Source organism: Schistocerca piceifrons, chromosome 4 (assembly GCF_021461385.2).
Source record: "Schistocerca piceifrons isolate TAMUIC-IGC-003096 chromosome 4, iqSchPice1.1, whole genome shotgun sequence".
NCBI lineage: Eukaryota > Metazoa > Arthropoda > Insecta > Orthoptera > Acrididae > Schistocerca > Schistocerca piceifrons.
Window position 1 is genome coordinate 433,657,315 of NC_060141.1, and position 19,211 is coordinate 433,676,525.

Here is a 19,211-nt window from a genome sequence, read left to right on the forward strand (position 1 = left end):
CTTTTCTGTTTTATGAGATCTCCTTCTGGAAGTGCATGATTGATTTTGTTCTCCTTTATTTGTTTATGCGAATATTTCTTTTTTGGTGTTCTAGTGAGAAACTATTGACTTTGAACATCCATATTTGTGAAATTACTGGTCAAATTGACATAACATGTTACCAATACTGTTTTCAAACTATTTATGTAGCTTCCAAATTATGCGAGTTATGCATCTGTTGATAGCAGCTATCGAACTGGACCTCCTCTGCTGCATGGTGGTGGTAATTCAGAATAGAGCCCCCACCACTACTGCTGTCTCTTTCCCTACTTTGCCAGCTGCACAGGTAGAAGAACAACTTTTTTTGTGCAGACTCTGAATCATACCAGTCATTTCTAATCAGAATATACAAACATATAAAACCTTAAAATTGTTTCATTTCAACTTATAGTTTAATGAGAAGCTCAAATGCTGTTTCATATTACTGTATAGACAATGGACTTACTGCTGCAGAATAGAGAGAGAGAGAGAGAGAGAGAGAGAGAGAGAGAGAGAGAGAGAGAGAGAGTGTTTTATTAAATTTTGACTGTTCACACCATGCAAATAATGAATAATCAACTGGTAACTGGTACAATATTATACACAAGTATTTTCTGTCATCCTCATTACAGCAGACTTTGGATATTTTATGAAGATTTAAATATATTACATTTGCCATTTTCTTCAACGATCCTTCTTTAGTACATTTTGTATGACAAAAGGTGAGTAAATCAGTGATTATCATAAATCTACAAGCTGCAATACAAATTTAGTAACCCCACCAAATGTGCAAATGGAAGATGCAGATATACTGACAGGCGCAACACACATTTGTCTGGTGAGGGCACACATCCATGGAAGCCACTGGTATCACAAGCCAGACATGTGAAATTCCATAGGGGGGCAATATAAGGCTGACTGGCAACTGGCTCCTCAGTTTTTCCTTCACTAACCGCTATTATATGACTCTACTTCCATGATGTGAAACACAATGCTGCTGATTACCTGTTATGGATTTAATTTGAGTTTGGATATTGACTGCTGTCTTTCTGCTTTACTGTGCGACTACAGTGATGAGCCTGTTATCTTCACTCCACATGCTGGTATAACATTCCTATATACTGGTTCTGTTTGCTGTGCATGTTGTTTCTACCAACATAAGACTAACTGGAACCATACCAACTACTGTAATTGTAATATGTGGGCAGAAGAAATTAGTCATGCTTGGCAGAATGCTAATTTTGTTTCATAACATGTTTGTTGGCCCTAAAGTGAAGTTTACAATACTAATGGTGTCTCAAGTGCCACCCACAAATTTTCACTGCAGCACAGGTAATTCAACGGTGCTGCATTCAGAAATATTTAGTAACAATGGTAGTGGAAATATTCAGTGAAAAAACAATAATAGAATAACCCACTGGAGTGTTACTTACAGGTATGCTGGAAATCTTGGTGATTGGTTCCATCTTCTCTACGCAGCCAATGCTGACTTCAGGAATCCAGAGGGCGCAGGATACGTGTGCCCACTTCTGACCGGAACGTGTACACTTCATAGCACCACCTTTATTAGGACACAGTACACACTCTGGTCGTAGTCCCAGGGCACAAGTTCGACACAGCCACGAGCCAGCAGGAATCGCCGTGATGCCGTAGCACGCTTGGTGAACGCAGATGTTGCACATGTCGCAGAACACCATCTCGTTGCCTTCCTCCGAGTCCGGCTGCACAGTGCACGGCATTCTCCCGGTTATCCTGCAGTCTCCAATAAATATCAAACAGTATTTACAAACATGACCTACTATTCTAATGTAGTGTGGCTGATGAAATTGGTCCCACTTCTTTAGAGATGCTTTCATTTCTCAGAGCATTATCGTGATTTTAAATTTCCTTCTCCTCTCCCATTCAGTATGCTCAAATTCTTGGAAAGAAAAATAATTTCCCTGCATAGAATAAATTTTACATATATAATGTCCTCGTCACTCAGTCAGTGCCTATATCCCCACTGGTAGCCCAATATCTATAATATTTTGCTATGTAATACACATACATTCACATTTCAAACATTTTGTTTGTTTTCCAGGTGCCAACAATAGTGAATGACTTCTGTAAGACGTAAACAAGCCTGTACACTTTACACAAAAAGAAAATTAAAAAGATTGATTCTCATTTTAAAGTAACTGGCTTGTAACTCTAAATGGGCAGAGTTGTTACCAGACTTTCTGCAATGTACTGCAAACAATTAATACACTGAAACAATTATACTCACCGATCTGCAAACATCACAGATGACATTTTCGTCATATTCTATACCAAGGCCCTCCTCAGTTTTAACAATGGTTTGTATCTTTTCCCAGCAGCGTACTTCAAGTTCTTCAATGACTCGCTCCAACTGATCTTCAGTTACTGGTTGCAAGCCTGTAAAAAGCACCAATAAAATCAATACAGAAACTGACATCCATATTTACACTCGTTCTTGTGCTGCATTTTGCTTAGAATGGAGACAAGCAACGTGGGCAATCACAGAATACTTTTGGCCAGTTCAATTTCGTAGAATATTGTTTCATTAAAAACCTTTTCCCTAAAGAAAAAGTCTTTTGTGAATATTAGTACATATACAGAACACTATTCTCACTTTTATGTCTGCTATTATACCTGTAATATAAATCAAGTATGTGTAACTTTAATAGATCAAGTCATTAATGACAAGTATCTTGTGGTGGTCATTTTTGCAACAGCTATATACAGGGGGGTCCACATTGTGACCAGGCCAAATATCTCACGAAATAAGCATCAAACGAAAAAACTACAAAGAACGAAACTTGTCTAGCTTGAAGGGGGAAACCAGATGGCACTCTGGTTGGCCCGCTAGATGGCGCTGCTATAGGTCAAACGGATATCAACTGCACTTTTTAAAATAGGAACTCCCATTTTTAATTGCATATTCATGTAGTACATAAAGAAATATGAATGTTTTAGTTGGACCACTTTTTTCGCTTTGTGATAGATAGCGCTGTAATAGTCACAAACGTGTAAGTACGTGGTATCACGTAACATTCAGCCAGTGCAGACGGTATTTGCTTCGTGATACATTGTTGTTGTTGTTGTTGTGGTCTTCAGTCCTGAGACTGGTTTGATGCAGCTCTCCATGCTACTCTATCCTGTGCAAGCTTCTTCATCTCCCAGTAGCTACTGCAACCTACATCCTTCTGAATCTGCTTAGTGTATTGATCTCTTGGTCTCCCTCTACGATTTTTACCCTCCACGCTGCCCTCCAATGTTAAATTTGTGATCCCTTGATGCCTCAAAACATGTCCTACCAACCGATCCCTTCTTCTAGTCAAGTTGTGCCACAAACTTCTCTTCTCCCCAATCCTATTCAATACCTCCTCATTAGTTACGTGATCTACCCACCTTATCTTCAACATTCTTCTGTAGCACCACATTTCGAAAGCTTCTATTCTCCTCTTGTCCAAACTGGTTATCGTCCACGTTTCACTTCCATACATGGCTACACTCCATACAAATACTTTCAGAAACGACTTCCTGACACTTAAATCTATACTCGATGTTAACAAATTTCTCTTCTTCAGAAACGATTTCCTTGCCATTGCCAGTCTACATTTTATATCCTCTCTACTTCGACCATCATCAGTTATTTTACTCCCTAAATAGCAAAACTCCTTTACTACTTTAAGTGTCTCATTTCCTAATCTAATCCCCTCAGCATCACCCGATTTAATTTGACTACATTCCATTATCCTCATTTTACTTTTGTTGATGTTCATCTTATATCCTCCTTTCAAGACACTGTCCATTCCGTTCAACTGCTCTTCCAAGTCCTTTGCTGTCTCTGACAGAATTACAATGTCATCGACGAACCTCAAAGTTTTTACTTCTTCTCCATGAATTTTAATACCTACTCCAAATTTTTCTTTTATTTCCTTTACTGCTTGCTCAATATACAGATTGAATAACATCGGGGAGAGGCTACAACCCTGTCTCACTCCTTTCCCAACCACTGCTTCCCTTTCATGTCCCTCGACTCTTATAAGTGCCATCTGGTTTCTGTACAAATTGTAAATAGCCTTTCGCTCCCTGTATTTTACCCCTGCCACCTTCAGAATTTGAAAGAGAGTATTCCAGTTAACGTTGTCAAAAGCTTTCTCTAAGTCTACAAATGCTAGAAACGTAGGTTTGCCTTTTCTTAATCTTTCTTCTAAGATAAGTCGTAAGGTTAGTATTGCCTCACGTGTTCCAACATTTCTACGGAATCCAAACTGATCTTCTCCGAGGTCCACTTCTACCAGTTTTTCCATTCGTCTGTAAATAATTTGCGTTAGTATTTTGCAGCTGTGACTTATTAAACTGATAGTTCGGTAATTTTCACATCTGTCAACACCTGCTTTCTTTGGGATTGGAATTATTATATTCTTCTTGAAGTCTGTGGGTATTTCGCCTGTCTCATACATCTTGCTCACCAGATGGTAGAGTTTTGTCATGACTGGCTCTCCCAAGGCCATCAGTAGTTCTAATGGAATGTTGTCTACTCCCGGGGCCTTGTTTCGACTCAGGTCTTTCAGTGCTCTGTCAAACTCTTCACGCAGTATCTTATCTCCCATTTCATCTTCATCTACATCCTCTTCCATTTCCATAATATTGTCCTCAAGTACATCGCCCTTGTATAAACCCTCTATATACTCCTTCCACCTTTCGGCCTTCCCTTCTTTGCTTAGAACTGGGTTGCCATCTGAGCTCTTGATATTCATACAAGTGGTTCTCTTCTCTCCAAAGGTCTCTTTGATTTTCCTGTAGGCAGTATCTACCTTACCCCTAGTGAGACAAGCCTCTACATCCTTACAATTGTCCTCTAGCCATCCCTGCTTAGCCATTTTGCACTTCATGTCGATCTCATTTTTGAGACGTTTGTATTCCTTTTTGCGTGCTTCATTTACTGCATTTTTATATTTTCTCCTTTCATCAATTAAATTCAATATTTCTTCTGTTACCCAAGGATTTCTATTAGCCCTCGTCTTTTTACCTACTTGATCCTCTGCTGCCTTCACTACTTCATCCCTCAGAGCTACCCATTCTTCTTCTACTGTATTTCTTTCCCCCATTCCTGTCAATTGTTCCCTTATGCTCTCCCTGAAACTCTGTGCAACCTCTGGTTCTTTCAGTTTATCCAGGTCCCATCTCCTTAAATTTCCACCTTTTTGCAGTTTCTTCAGTTTTAATCTACAGTTCATAACCAACAGATTGTGGTCAGAGTCCAATACTGCCCCTGGAAATGTCTTACAATTTAAAACCTGGTTCCTAAATTTCTGTCTTACCATTATGTAATCTATCTGAAACCTGTCAGTATCTCCAGGCTTCTTCCATGTATACAACCTTCTTTTATGATTATTGAACCAAGTGTTAGCTATGATTAAGTTATGCTCTGTGCAAAATTCTATCAGGCAGCTTCCTCTTTCATTTCTTAGCCCCAATCCATATTCACCTACTATGTTTCCTTCTCTCCCTTTTCCGACTACCCATGACTATTAAATTTTCGTCTCCCTTCACTATCTGAATAATTTCTTTTATTTCATCATACATTTCTTCAATTACTTCGTCATCTGCAGAGCTAGTTGGCATATAAACTTGTACTACTGTAGTAGGCGTGGGCTTCGTATCTATCTTGGCCACAATAACCCCGCACTCCTATTTTTTTATTCATTATTAAACCGACTCCTGCATTAGCCCTATTTGATTTTGTATTTATAACCCTGTATTCACCTGACCGGAAGTCTTGTTCCTGCTGCCACCGAACTTCACTAATTCCAACTATATCTAACTTTAACCTATCCATTTCCCTTTTTAAATTTTCTAACCTACCTGCCCGATTAAGGGATCTGACATTCCACGCTCCGATCCGTAGAATGCCAGTTTTCTTTCTCCTGATAACGACGTCCTCTTGAGTAGTCCCCGCCCGGAGATCCGAATGGGGGACTATTTTACCTCCGGAATATTTTACCCAAGAGGACGCCATCATCATTTAATCATACAGTAAAGCTGCATGTCCTCGGGAAAAATTACGGCTGTAGTTTCCCCTTGCTTTCAGCCGTTCGCAGTACCAGCACAGCAAAGCCGTTTTGGTTAATGTTACAAGGCCAGATCAGTCAATCATCAGTGATACATTACCCGTGTTAAAATGGACCGTTTACCAACTGCGGAAAAGGTCGATATTGTGTTGATGTATAGCTATTGTGATCAAAATGCCCAACGGGCATGTGCTATGTAGGCTGCTCGATATCCTGGACGACATCATCCAAGTGTCTGGACCGTTCGCCAGATAGTTACGTTATGTAAGGAAACAGGAAGTGTTCAGCCACATGTGAAACGTCAACCATGACCTGCAACAAATGATGATGCCCAAGTAGGTGTTTTAGCTGCTGTCATGTCTAATCCGCACATCAGCAGCAGACAAATTGTGCGAGAATCGGGAATCTCATAAACGTTGGCGTTGAGAATGCTACATCAACATCAATTGCACCTGTACCATATTTCTATGCACCAGGAATTGGATGGTGGCGACTTTCAATATCGTATACAGTTCTGCCAATGGGCACAAGAGAAATTAAGGGACAATGACAGATTTTTTGCACGCATTCTATTTAGTGACAAAGCGTCATTCACCAACAGCGGTAACATAAAACCGGCATAATATGCACTATTGGGCAACGGAAAATCCATGATGACTGTGACAAGTGGAACATCAGTGACCTTGGCAGCTTAATGTATTGTGTGGCATTATGGGAGGAAGAATAACTGGCCCCCATTTTATCGATGGCAATCTAAATGGTGCAATGTATGCTGATCTCCTACGTAATGTTCTACCGATGTCACTACAAGATGTTTCACTGCATGACAGAATGGCAATGTACTTCCAACGTGATGCATGTCCAGCACATAGCTTGCATGCAGTTGAAGCGGCATTGAGTAGCATATTTCATGACAGGTGGATTGGTCGTCGAAGCGCCATACCATGGCCTGCACGTTCACCGGATCTAATGTCCCCGGATTTCTTTCTGTGGGGAAAGTTGAAGGATATTTGCTATCGTGATCCACCGACAATGCCTGACAACATGCGTCAGCACATTGTCAATGCATGTGCGAACATTACAGAAGGTGAACTACTCGCTGTTGAGAGGAATGTCGTTACACATATTGCCAAATGCATTGAGGTTGAGGGACATCATTTTGAGCATTTATTGCATTAGGTACATGTATCACATTGGAACAACTAAAATAAAATGTTGAAACATAGCTATGTTCCGTATTTTAATTTAAAAAACCTACCTATTATCGACTGTTCGTCTAAAATTGTGAGCCATGTTTGTGACTATTACAGTGCTATCTATCACAAAGCAAAAAAAGTGGTCCAACTAAAACATTCATATTTCTTTACATACTACATGAATATATAATACAAATGGGGATTCCTATTTAAAAAAAAACGCAGCTAATGTCCGATATGGCAGCGCCATCTTGCGGGCCAACCATAGTGCCATCTGGTTTCCCCCTTCAAGCTAGAGAAGTTTCCTTCTTCGTAGTTTTTTCGTTTGATGCTTATTTCGTGAGATATTTGGCCCGGTCACGATCAATGGACCACCCTGTATATAAATTGCAGCAGTTTAAAATAAAAATACCATTTGCACACTACACATTAAACTTTTTATTTTATTTGTGCACCCAGACATGGTTTTCATTATTCATGTCCAGTGGATGCCTTGAAATATTAGGTGATTTTTTTTGTTTGCAACAAAGGTTATGGATTTAAAACAGTTCCTAGAAGTTCTTATAATAAAATGGAAAAGTACTTACAGATCAGAATCTAATTCATTATCTGTAAGCCAAACTGCTTTCTCTCATGTGGGAAATTGCTTGAAAGCTTGCAGCTTTTCTTGTAGCCACTCTGTTTTCGAAACACACAACTTCCTCAGTTTATGTTTTCTTCTCTCTCTCTCTCTCTCTCTCTCACTCTTTATGTTTCTTTAAAATTTTTATTTATATATTTGTTGATGTCAGGTGTGTGTGTGTGTGTGTGTGTGTGTGTGTGTGTGTGTGTGTGTGTGTGTTTGGGGGGGGGAGGGGATTTCTGTCTGTGGCATGATCAATCAGTTATATTCATTTGGTAATTTAGTAATAGCTTCTTTTCAGCCTTTGTTTGGTACATGTATGTTTTTTATTGTGCATTTAGGAGGTGTCTCTCATTATTTATTCCTACTATTTTCAGTTTTACCTCTTGCAGTAGGCTTGTGGTTATTGTCTTTTAAATGTTCTGCGGAACTTGTGTGGCTTGTCTGATATTTCCGTACTCTAATATATTCTTTGTACTGGACATCGAATGATTTGCTAGTTTGTACTACGTAACTTCCATCGCATGTGTTGTGTTGTAATTGGTATATTCCTGCTTTCTGGTGATGTCTGCATCTTTTATTATTTTTTCAATGTTATTTTGGACTGAATTGTCTGTTTTGAATGCTATGTTTACGCCTTGACTTTTGAAAATATTTGTCATTTTATATATGAGTTTGTACTTGTATGTCACTGTGTACCATCTTCAATCTTTTTTCTTGTTTTCACGTATTTTTTGTGTCATCATTGTCCTATTGTGCGTACGTGTCTAAGTGACGTTTTATTGTGTTGTTTGTGGCTGCGTATCTATTGTGTATATCGACTATATGGCAGTTACAGTCCTATGCTTCAAAAACAGAATGAACGCAAGAAAAACTGCAAGGTTTCAAGCAGCTTTCCATATGAGAGGAAGCAGTCTCGCTTGCAAATAATGAATTAGATGCCGGTCTGTAATTACTTTTCTATTTTACACTCCTGGAAATGGAAAAAAGAACACATTGACACCGGTGTGTCAGACCCACCATACTTGCTCCGGACACTGCGAGAGGGCTGTACAAGCAATGATCATACGCACGGCACAGCGGACACACCAGGAACCGCGGTGTTGGTCGTCGAATGGCGCTAGTTGCGCAGCATTTGTGCACCGCCGCCGTCAGTGTCAGCCAGTTTGCCGTGGCATACGGAGCTCCATCGCAGTCTTTAACACTGGTAGCATGCCGCGACAGCGTGGACGTGAACCGTATGTGCAGTTGACGGACTTTGAGCGAGGGCGTATAGTGGGCATGCGGGAGGCCGGGTGGACGTACCGCCGAATTGCTCAACACGTGGGGTGTGAGGTCTCCACAGTACATCGATGTTGTCGCCAGTGGTCGGCGGAAGGTGCACGTGCCCGTCGACCTGGGGCCGGACCGCAGCGACGCACGGATGCACGCCAAGACTGTAGGATCCTACGCAGTGCCGTAGGGGACCGCACCGCCACTTCCCAGCAAATTAGGGACACTGTTGCTCCAGGGGTATCGGCGAGGACCATTCGCAACCGTCTCCATGAAGCTGGGCTACGGTCCTGCACACCGTTAGGCCGTCTTCCGCTCACGCCCCAACATCGTGCAGCCCGCCTCCACTGGTGTCGCGACAGGCGTGAATGGGGGGACGAATGGAGACGTGTCGTCTTCAGCGATGAGAGTCGCTTCTGCCTTGGTGCCAATGATGGTCGTATGCATGTTTGGCGCCGTGCAGGTGAGCGCCACAATCAGGACTGCATACGACCGAGGCACACAGGGCCAACACCCGGCATCATGGTGTGGGGAGCGATCTCCTACACTGGCCGTACACCACTGGTGATCGTCGAGGGGACACTGAATAGTGCACGGTACATCCAAACCGTCATCGAACCCATCGTTCTACCATTCCTAGACCGGCAAGGGAACTTGCTGTTCCAACAGGACAATGCACGTCCGCATGTATCCCGTGCCACCCAACGTGCTCTAGAAGGTGTAAGTCAACTACCCTGGCCAGCAAGATCTCCGGATCTGTCCCCCATTGAGCATGTTAGGGACTGGATGAAGCGTCGTCTCACGCGGTCTGCACGTCCAGCACGAACGCTGGTCCAACTGAGGCGCCAGGTGGAAATGGCATGGCAAGCTGTTCCACAGGACTACATCCAGCATCTCTACGATCGTCTCCATGGGAGAATAGCAGCCTGCATTGCTGCGAAAGGTGGATATACACTGTACTAGTGCCGACATTGTGCATGCTCTGTTGCCTGTGTCTATGTGCCTGTGGTTCTGTCAGTGTGATCATGTGATGTATCTGACCCCAGGAATGTGTCAATAAAGTTTCCCCTTCCTGGGACAATGAATTCACGGTGTTCTTATTTCAATTTCCAGGAGTGTATTATAAGAACTTCCATTTTTTAAATCTATAGCTTATTACGCGCAAATGAAAAAAAAAAAAAAAAAGCATCTAACTTTTACCACACCCACTGAAGATGCCTTATAAATAAGGTAAAATGTGTCTAGGTGCAGCATGCAAAAGGCATTTTCTTTTAAACCATTACAAGTAGTTAATATCTCCCATCTGTTCCACATAAATCTATTTCTAAAAGTTTCTTTCATCTTGTCTACAGATTGATTTATGTAATGTAATTAATCATAAAAAATTGATTGGAAGCATGTATAGTGAAGAAAAGTTCTGAATGTACAATAAAAGACACTGTTCAAAGTCTGTATTCCTTTACATTCTTTGGAAATTGAAATGCTGTTGATACATGCTAGCCTCTAAAATTGCAACACCATGAAGGCAACATGAAGTAAATGTCAAAAATAATGAATTTTTTGATCTGCAGGGACACACAAATAATTAGCCTTTTAGCACAAGTGCAAGAAACAGGGAGGAATAACAGCACTACATAACATACATAACAAAAGATGGGTTTCTCATTCAGGAACCATACTTCAGTGTTGGTTTTATGTGAGAAAATTGGGATCTTGCAAGAAGGAGAAACGTGTAAGGGTACATGTTGAAATTCGACAGCTATAGGATTGTGGCATAGTGACACTGCAGATTATTGTTTACTGCAGCTCATGTTGGTCAGGATACCATGACTGCCATGAGAATATGAGATCCATGGATTCAAGAGGGCTGTACTCAGTGTCATGCTGATTTCAAAGGCTAAGCTTAACATGTGTCCAACAAGAGTCACTGTTTGCTTGGGTGAGCAGGATCATAAAGCCACATCACACAATTCAAGTCAAGAAATGGGCTTCTTTGCAACAAGGAAAGTATCCATATAGTGTGAAAACAACAGAGGCAATGTGGAATGTCACCACAGAAACCAATGTTGTGTCTTTACTGGTACAAAGGCAGACAAATGCCTGCCAACATTGGTGTGTGTGACAGTTTAAAGAAAAATTTGGTATGTTTTAGTTGTAATCAAGGTAGTTTCATTACCTTTACTTGTTAATGCAGCAAACTGATTTATGACAAAATGTGTTGGGTATTGATCATATATTGTTATAAGTATTTGCTTAAATAAGATTATTTAAAATGTAGTATTAAGTACCAGTGCATAAGCGATGACCAACACCAACAGAGAATCAAGTGGCAAAGGTGATACCAGAATGGGTGGCTGACAGCACTAGTAGTTCGAGGAGCAAAGATGCAAGGAAGCTGGCCATGAGACAAAGATATGATGGACATCGGAAATAATGATTTAATTGTTAGAAGTTACAGTAGCACTGTATGTTTGTTTGTGTAAGTGATTTCAAATTGTTTTAACATGGGTCATATAGACATAGTGACAGTCACAATTAACTGTTGCATGGATCACCACTTTGGAGTGCTGGAACTTGGAGTAGTAATAGAATATGGGTTCTTACAAGTCAGAGTGATTACTGATCTGATATAGTTCGAAGTATATTTGCAGGTTTGGTAGGTCGGCTACAAAAAGTGACCTTTATTCTACTTGTTTAACTCTGCAAGTTTCTGCTGATGAATTTCGGTCTGGGTAAAAACCCTAAGAGATTTTGGTCTTATGTAAAATCAATAAATGGTATGAAATCATCTACTCATTCACTCAGTGACCATAAAGGCACCAAAAAGGAAGACAACAGAGAGAAGGCCAAAATACTGAATTCAGCCTTCTGAAATTGTTTCACACGCAAGATCGTAACACAGTCCCTGCTTTCAGTCACTGTACAAATGTCGAAACGGCCAATATTTAGATAACCAGTCATGGAATAGAAAAGCAACTACATTCACTTAGTAGTGGAATGGCATCATGAGCAGATCAGATACCTATAAGATTCAACAAAAATTATGTGAAACAACTTGCTCCCCTTCTAGCAGCAGTTGCTGGAGCAATGAAGGGTACCTATCAACTGTAAAAAAAAATACAGTCATTCCCATTTTCAAGCAAGGTTGTAGGACAGATTCACATAATTGTAGACCTATACTGCTGACATCAATTTGCAGTAGAAATATGTAACAAGTTTTATGCTCAAGGATTATGGAATTTTTGGAGAATGAATGTTTCCTCTATAAAAATCAATACCGATTCCACAAACAGAAATCTTGTGAAATTCAGCTTCCTCTGCTCCTCCATGACATCCATAATGTAGGAGACTACACCTAAATTGCTGCTGAGTTACTTGACTTGCCCTGCACTGCTGTTTAGTGAAGAGGGAACAGATTTTTGAATGGATTCAAGACTTCCTTGCAGATAGAATTAAACATGTTGCTCTTAACAGAATAAAACTGACAGCTTGGATTGGATGAGAACAGCTGAGACTGAGACCAGGTTTACAGGAGCGAAGGACGATAACTCTTATCTGTGTAGTTCATTAAAGCTGGTGTTGGAGGGCAGTATCTAGATGGCACAAGTTCTGATGCAGCTGTGAATTTGAGCATTTTGTGCTCAGCAGTGTGTTCCTCTACTGGGTAGTCAAATTTTCTTTTGGCTACAGTTTGGTGATGGCTATACATTTCTAGTGGACAGCTGGTTGCTGGTCATGCACACACAAAATTTCGTGAAGAAATTGCAACAGAGCTAGTACATGAAATGGCTGCTTTCACACGTGGTCCTGCCTCTGATGGGACAGGATAAGCCTGTGACAGGACTGGAGTTGGATGTGCTGGGCTGATGAATCGTGCAGGTCTTGCACTAGGGTCTTCCCCTGTGGCAAGGGTTTGGGAGTGGCATAGGGATAGACCAGGTTGGGTGAAAATACCACTTTAGAAGGAGTGGGAATGAGTGTGGGTAGGATGTTCCTAATTTCTGGGCACTACAATAAATGGTAGAAGCCCCGTCCAAGAACATGGTCAGCTGGTCCTGGTCTCTGGCAATACAGAGTGACATGGGGGTACTCTTTTTGCAGCTGCTTCTTGGGGATTGTGCGAAATATGGTGCAAGAAATCTGTTACTGCACTCAATTTGAGGGGGTGGGAGGAGGGGGCAGGGTGTGTTAGGAGGGAATACCTATCTGTGAAGGCTTTTGTAAGACTGTCAGCATACCGAGAAAGGGATTTCTTGTCACTGCAAGTATGCTGTCCACAGGTGGCCAGCTGAATGGGAGTGATTTTTTTGGAGATATATTAATATTCAACTCAGATCTTTGAGCGCCTTTATCCATCAACACTTAACTCCTTCCCACTGAACCCTTTTGTAAATCCCTCTCAGCTACCAGACTTTGTCTAACCAGTGTTCTTCATTTCTCACATCCTATAAAACACCCTCCCAACATTCCGCAAAATGAGAACCAATACAAATCCAGAACACTACAGTCAACCTATCCACCAAAAATTCCAGAAGTTTCAATTATATCCAAAGGCATTACCCGAGTCCCACACCCATGCTTAACCATCAAATTCCTATTCTCCTTCTCCCAATCCCTACAGTGGGAACCTTCTTTGCTATTAATCCCTCCCAACAAATCCAACCTAGTCTCAACACTGAACCTCACCTATCCCAGTTCATGCTACAATCCAACCGTTATCCCTCCCACCACCGCCACCTAACCACCCCAGGTCATCTTCTAGGAATTTTTTACCTCCGACTTGGCCTCACCATCCTTACCAGATCTGTTCCCAAGAACATAATCCTCTCAACAGAAAAAAGAACAGTTATTCGCAAACTCAAGACAGACAAAGGCTCCACCACTGTCTTAATGAAATGCGCTGACTACCTCACAAAAGGGCTCTACCAATCATCGACTCCTCCACCAACAGGCTCTGCCATACTGACCCCATCCCAGAATTGAAACATAATCTCCAATCCTTATGCATATCCCAGAATCTCTCTCATGTATTCATCTTTCTCCTCATCCCAACAAAACTCCACACATCCACCTTCTACATGCTTCCCAAAACCCACATACCCAACATTCCTGGGCAACTCATTGTAGAATCTCTGCTATTGGTGACCAACAACTCCAACCAATTGCCTGTAACCTTGGCTCTCATATCAGAGATACAAACCAAATCCTTCGCCAACTCTCAACCATCCCCACCCCATTACCACATGAATCCCTTCTCTCTGCTGTTGATGCTGCCTCACAATACATCCACGTCCTTCATTCCCATGGGCTTGCTGCTATCGATATTTACCTCTCCCAGTCTCTTCCCAACTGCAAACCAACCTTACACAGCTTACCATTTATAACAACACATATAACTATTCCTCTTTTGAGGATAAGACATATACACAAATCCATGACACAGCCATGGGTACCTGCATGGCACCTTCCTATGCCAACTTATTTATGGGCCATCTAGAGGAAACCTTCCTAGTCTGCTCAAACCTGAAACCCCTTTCTGGTTCAGTTTTATTGATGATATCTTCATGATATGGACCCAGGGCCAAGTCAACCTACTCTCATTCTTCCACAACCTCAACATCACCTCTCCCATCCAGTTCACCTGGTCATCCTCAGCCCAATGTGCCACCTCCATGGGCATTGATCTCCATATCTCTGTTGGCTCCAGTCATATATCTGTTCATATCAAGCCCACTAATCACCAACAGTAACTGCATTTTGACAGCTGTCATCCCTTCACCACCAAAAATTTGCAACCATTTAGCTTAGCAACCTGTGGATGGTGTACCAGTATGCTGAAGGTATCATCAAGGTCTTCCCAGACACACACTGCTCTCAAATAATTACAGAACTGTGGACTTAGATCTACAAAAAAAAAATATGCCTGAGAATTATTGAGAGGGGCAGCTCTGTGTGGTGGAGCAATCCGAAAGTTTCCTTTTGAGGGCGTTGCTGCAGTGTATATGCAGCATAACATGGCTCAAATGCGGGTATATAAGCACAAACATACAGGCAAGGGATTAGTGTGGCATTCATGTCTTTCCAACAAGTGTGAACTATGGTGACGTTATTACCAAGTATGTCCAACCAGGACAACATGCTGATATTCTTTTCTTGGCTGGTGAAGGACAAACAATGGATAACATCCACCAGAGAATGAAGAATATGTCTGGAGGCAGCATGTCTGTTGAAAACCACCATAGCAGAAAGGTGCACAAAGTTGGTGTTACTGCTTGATGATAAAGCGTATCACCATACTGAAAATATTGTAATGGAAAACTAATGCCAACTCAAGTGCGAGACAATCAAGGAGTGGCCCTACAATCCTAATCTCTCCCAATGCAATTATGACATCTTTGATCCCTTAAAAAAGGCCTTGAATGGTTGACAATTCCTGTTGAATGATGTGCAACAGGCAGTTACAGACTTCCTCATACAGCAGGACACAATGTTTTACCAAACAGGTATCTTCAATTTGGTGCGTTGGTGGGATGATTGCCTCAATGCTCATGTCAATTTTGCCAGATTGTCATACTGATTCTGGACTGTATGGCCTTCAAACTAAAACTTTTTTTTGTCTCCTCTTATACATTCCTGACGGGCTGAAGCTTGAGAGTTCGGATCCCATCAGGTATTCTAAAATTTAATTTTAAAATCTTTATCAAAATGATCATTATTTTCATTTAATTATTAGATTAAATGTATTTTCTTTATTAAATTACACTAAAATCATATGCACAAAGATAAAAAATGAAAAAATAAATATGGGAAGATAAAATAAGAGCACATAAAAAGTTAATATGATAATTAAAATGATATGGCAAAGGATTAGAGACAAAAAAGTACATTTCAACCAATTAACTGAATAAAAATATGCTCCAAGTCATTTCGATAATGATTAAAAATAATATTTTACATGCACCTGATGGGATTTGAACGTACAACCTTCAGCATATAAGAAATAAACATGAACCATTACACTAGACCACTGCACTGAATAACACTATTATTTTTAAGCTTCTAGGACAGGCTGTTCCACACAGTGCTCCATTGAGGAGGAGCACTCCAGAGCACTCACTGTAGCAGTGTGGAGCTTATGTAGTGGCGGAAAGCGAACTCACTGCCCCCTGGAAGCATAAAGCCTTAACTGATGTAACAATCCACATTCAACAATAGCTATGTTTGGTCACTGCGGTCCTAACTTCCGTTTTTTGAGAAGGATGGATGACCACAGTGCCTTGCATGTCACATAGTATCTAATTCTGCTATGAAATACAACATACAATGTAATTTTACATGCCTTCACAAAGCACGTTACGAACAGGTAGGAGGTGAAGTATGTAGAGTGCTAGGAGCCAAGCTTAAGCTGACCTACCAGAAGTTGCAAGTTTAAAAAAGAATTCTAAGTACAAAAGTTATAAATATATGCAGCATTAGATCATGTACTGTAAAATGTTTATACGTGAATAATAGTACAGGAAATGCAAGTGAGGCAATAGTCCAAGCACGCTACAAAGTCAGTCACATTATTGCAAAAGTGGCAAGCTGTTTTCAGTGGGACCACTCATAAAATCGTGAATGGTAGCAGTTGCAGAATGTTTGTGTCTGAGGGAGTTGCAGGCAATTGAAGGCGTTTGCCTTTCAAAGCAAACAACATATCATTGAATCCTGGACCCAGCAGCGGATTTAGAGACACAGGTCAGGAAAAAAGCTGAGAGCTCTGTTACACTTTTGCTCACACTTGAGGAAAGTACATATATATCTGACATGCTTAGTTTTTCATATTTGTCTGTGAAGTTGATAAAAAGCTGCAGGTAACTGAGGAATTTTTGGATATGGTACCACTAGATTGCACAGCAACATGACTTGATGTTTCTGAAGCGGTCTGTGAATCAGTGGACAATATTAATTTGTTGTAGGATGTGCTTCATTCTGTAACCACAGATGGTGAATCACAAATAATCAGGTGTCATCAAGGTTTCCGGTCTTATTTGAAAATAAACTCAAAAGCAAATTTGGTGAAGATGTTTTTACTGTTCACTGCTTCATTCACCAAAAAGCACTGTATGCTGAAACTGGATGATGCAACTGGAATCACTCAACAGAGGAAAGTCCACTGGACCTGACGGGATACCAATTCGATTCTACACAGAGTATGTGAAAGAACTTGCCCCCCTTCTAACAGCCGTGTACCGCAAGTCTCTAGAGGAACGGAAGGTTCCAAATGATTGGAAAAGAGCACAGGTAGTCCCAGTCTTCAAGAAGGGTCGTCAAGCAGATGCGCAAAACTATAGACCTATATCTCTGACGTCGATCTGTTGTAGAATTTTAGAACATGTTTTTTGCTCGAGTATCATGTCGTTTTTGGAAACCCAGAATCTACTCTGTAGGAATCAACATGGATTCCGGAAACAGCGATCGTGTGAGACCCAACTCGCTTTTGTTCATGAGACCCAGAAAATATTAGATACAGGCTCCCAGGTAGATGCTATTTTTCTTGACTTCCGGAAGGCATTCGATACAGTTCCGCACTGTCGCCTGATAAACAAAGTAAGAGCCTACGGAATATCAGACCAGCTGTGTGGCTGGATTGAAGAGTTTTTAGCAAACAGAACACAGCATGTTGTTATCAATGGAGAGATGTCTACAGACGTTAAAGTAACTTCTGGCGTGCCACAGTGGAGTGTTATGGGATCACTGCTTTTCACAATATATATAAATGGCCTAGGAGATAGTGTCGGAAGTTTCATGCGGCTTTTCGTGGCTGATGCTGTAGTACACAGAGAAGTTGCAGCATTAGAAAATTGTAGCGAAATGCAGGAAGATCTGCAGCGGATAGGCACTTGGTGCAGGGAGTGGCAACTGACCCTTAACATAGACAAATGTAATGTATTGCGAATACATAGAAAGAAGGATCCTTTATTGTACGATTATATGACAGCGGAACAAACACTGGTAGCAGTTACTTCTGTAAAATATCTGGGAGTATGCGTGTGGAACGATTTGAAGTGGAATGATCATATAAAATTAACTGTTGGTAAGGCGGGTACCAGGTTGAGATTCATTGGGAGAGTCCTTAGAAAATGTAGTCCATCAACAAAGGAGGTGGCTTACAAAACACTCGTTCGACCTATACTTGAGTATTGCTCATCAGTGTGGGATCCGTACCAGATCGGGTTGACGGAGGAGATAGAGAAGATCCAAAGAAGAGCAGCGCGTTTCGTCACAGGGTTGTTTGGTAACCGTGATAACATTACGGAGATGTTTAACAAACTCAAGTGGCAGACTCTGCAAGAGAGGCGCTCTCCATCGCGGTGTAGCTCGCTCGCCAGGTTTTGAGAGGGTGCGTTTCTGGATGAGGTATCGAATATATTGCTTCCCCCTACTTATACCTCCCAAGGAGATCACGAATGTAAAATTAGAGAGATTAGAGTGCGCACGGAGGCTTTCAGACAGTCGTTCTTCCCGCGAACCATACGCGACTGGAACAGGAAAGGGAGGTAATGACAGTGGCACGTAAAGTGCCCTCCGCCACACACCGTTGGGTGGCTTGTGGAGTATAAATGTAGATGTAGATGTAGAAAATTGTGGTCAAGTGTGTGAATTTTGTGCAATGTCACAGTATAAATCATTGGCAATTCGAAGAATTCCTGGAAGATATGGAAACAGTTTGGGGCATTCCTTACCGTAGTACAGTCCATTGGCTTGGCCAGGGAGAAGTTATTGTTGTTTTCTATGCCATTCATAAGGAAATATTTCTCTTTCTCAAAATGAAAGGGGAAGAAATATACTGTGTGAAAGATTTGCAATGGGTATCAAACCTAGCATTCCTGACATAACAATGCATTTTTTCACTGAAGGGCAAAGAGCAGCAAGACCAAATCAGAGTGTTCATGGAAAAATTAAGTTTGTTAGCAAGGCAAATAAGTAATGAATTTTAACATTCTTCAGTCATGTGACTTCTTTAAAACTACCTGTAAGGAC

The 19,211-nt window shown here is 41.2% G+C and overlaps 1 protein-coding gene across 1 annotated transcript in view; it reads right to left on the reverse strand.

The window, feature by feature from the left end:
• LOC124796459 (PHD finger protein rhinoceros) overlaps nucleotides 1-19,211 on the reverse strand; it is a 242,748-nt gene that overhangs the window by 156,728 nt on the left and 66,809 nt on the right. Inside the window, exons 7-8 of the mRNA XM_047260682.1 lie at nucleotides 2,285-2,433; nucleotides 1,452-1,739 (exon numbers count right to left, since the gene is read on the reverse strand). Coding sequence (XP_047116638.1) covers nucleotides 1,452-1,739; nucleotides 2,285-2,433 — 437 coding nt within the window. The remainder of the gene's footprint in view (nucleotides 1-1,451; nucleotides 1,740-2,284; nucleotides 2,434-19,211) is intronic.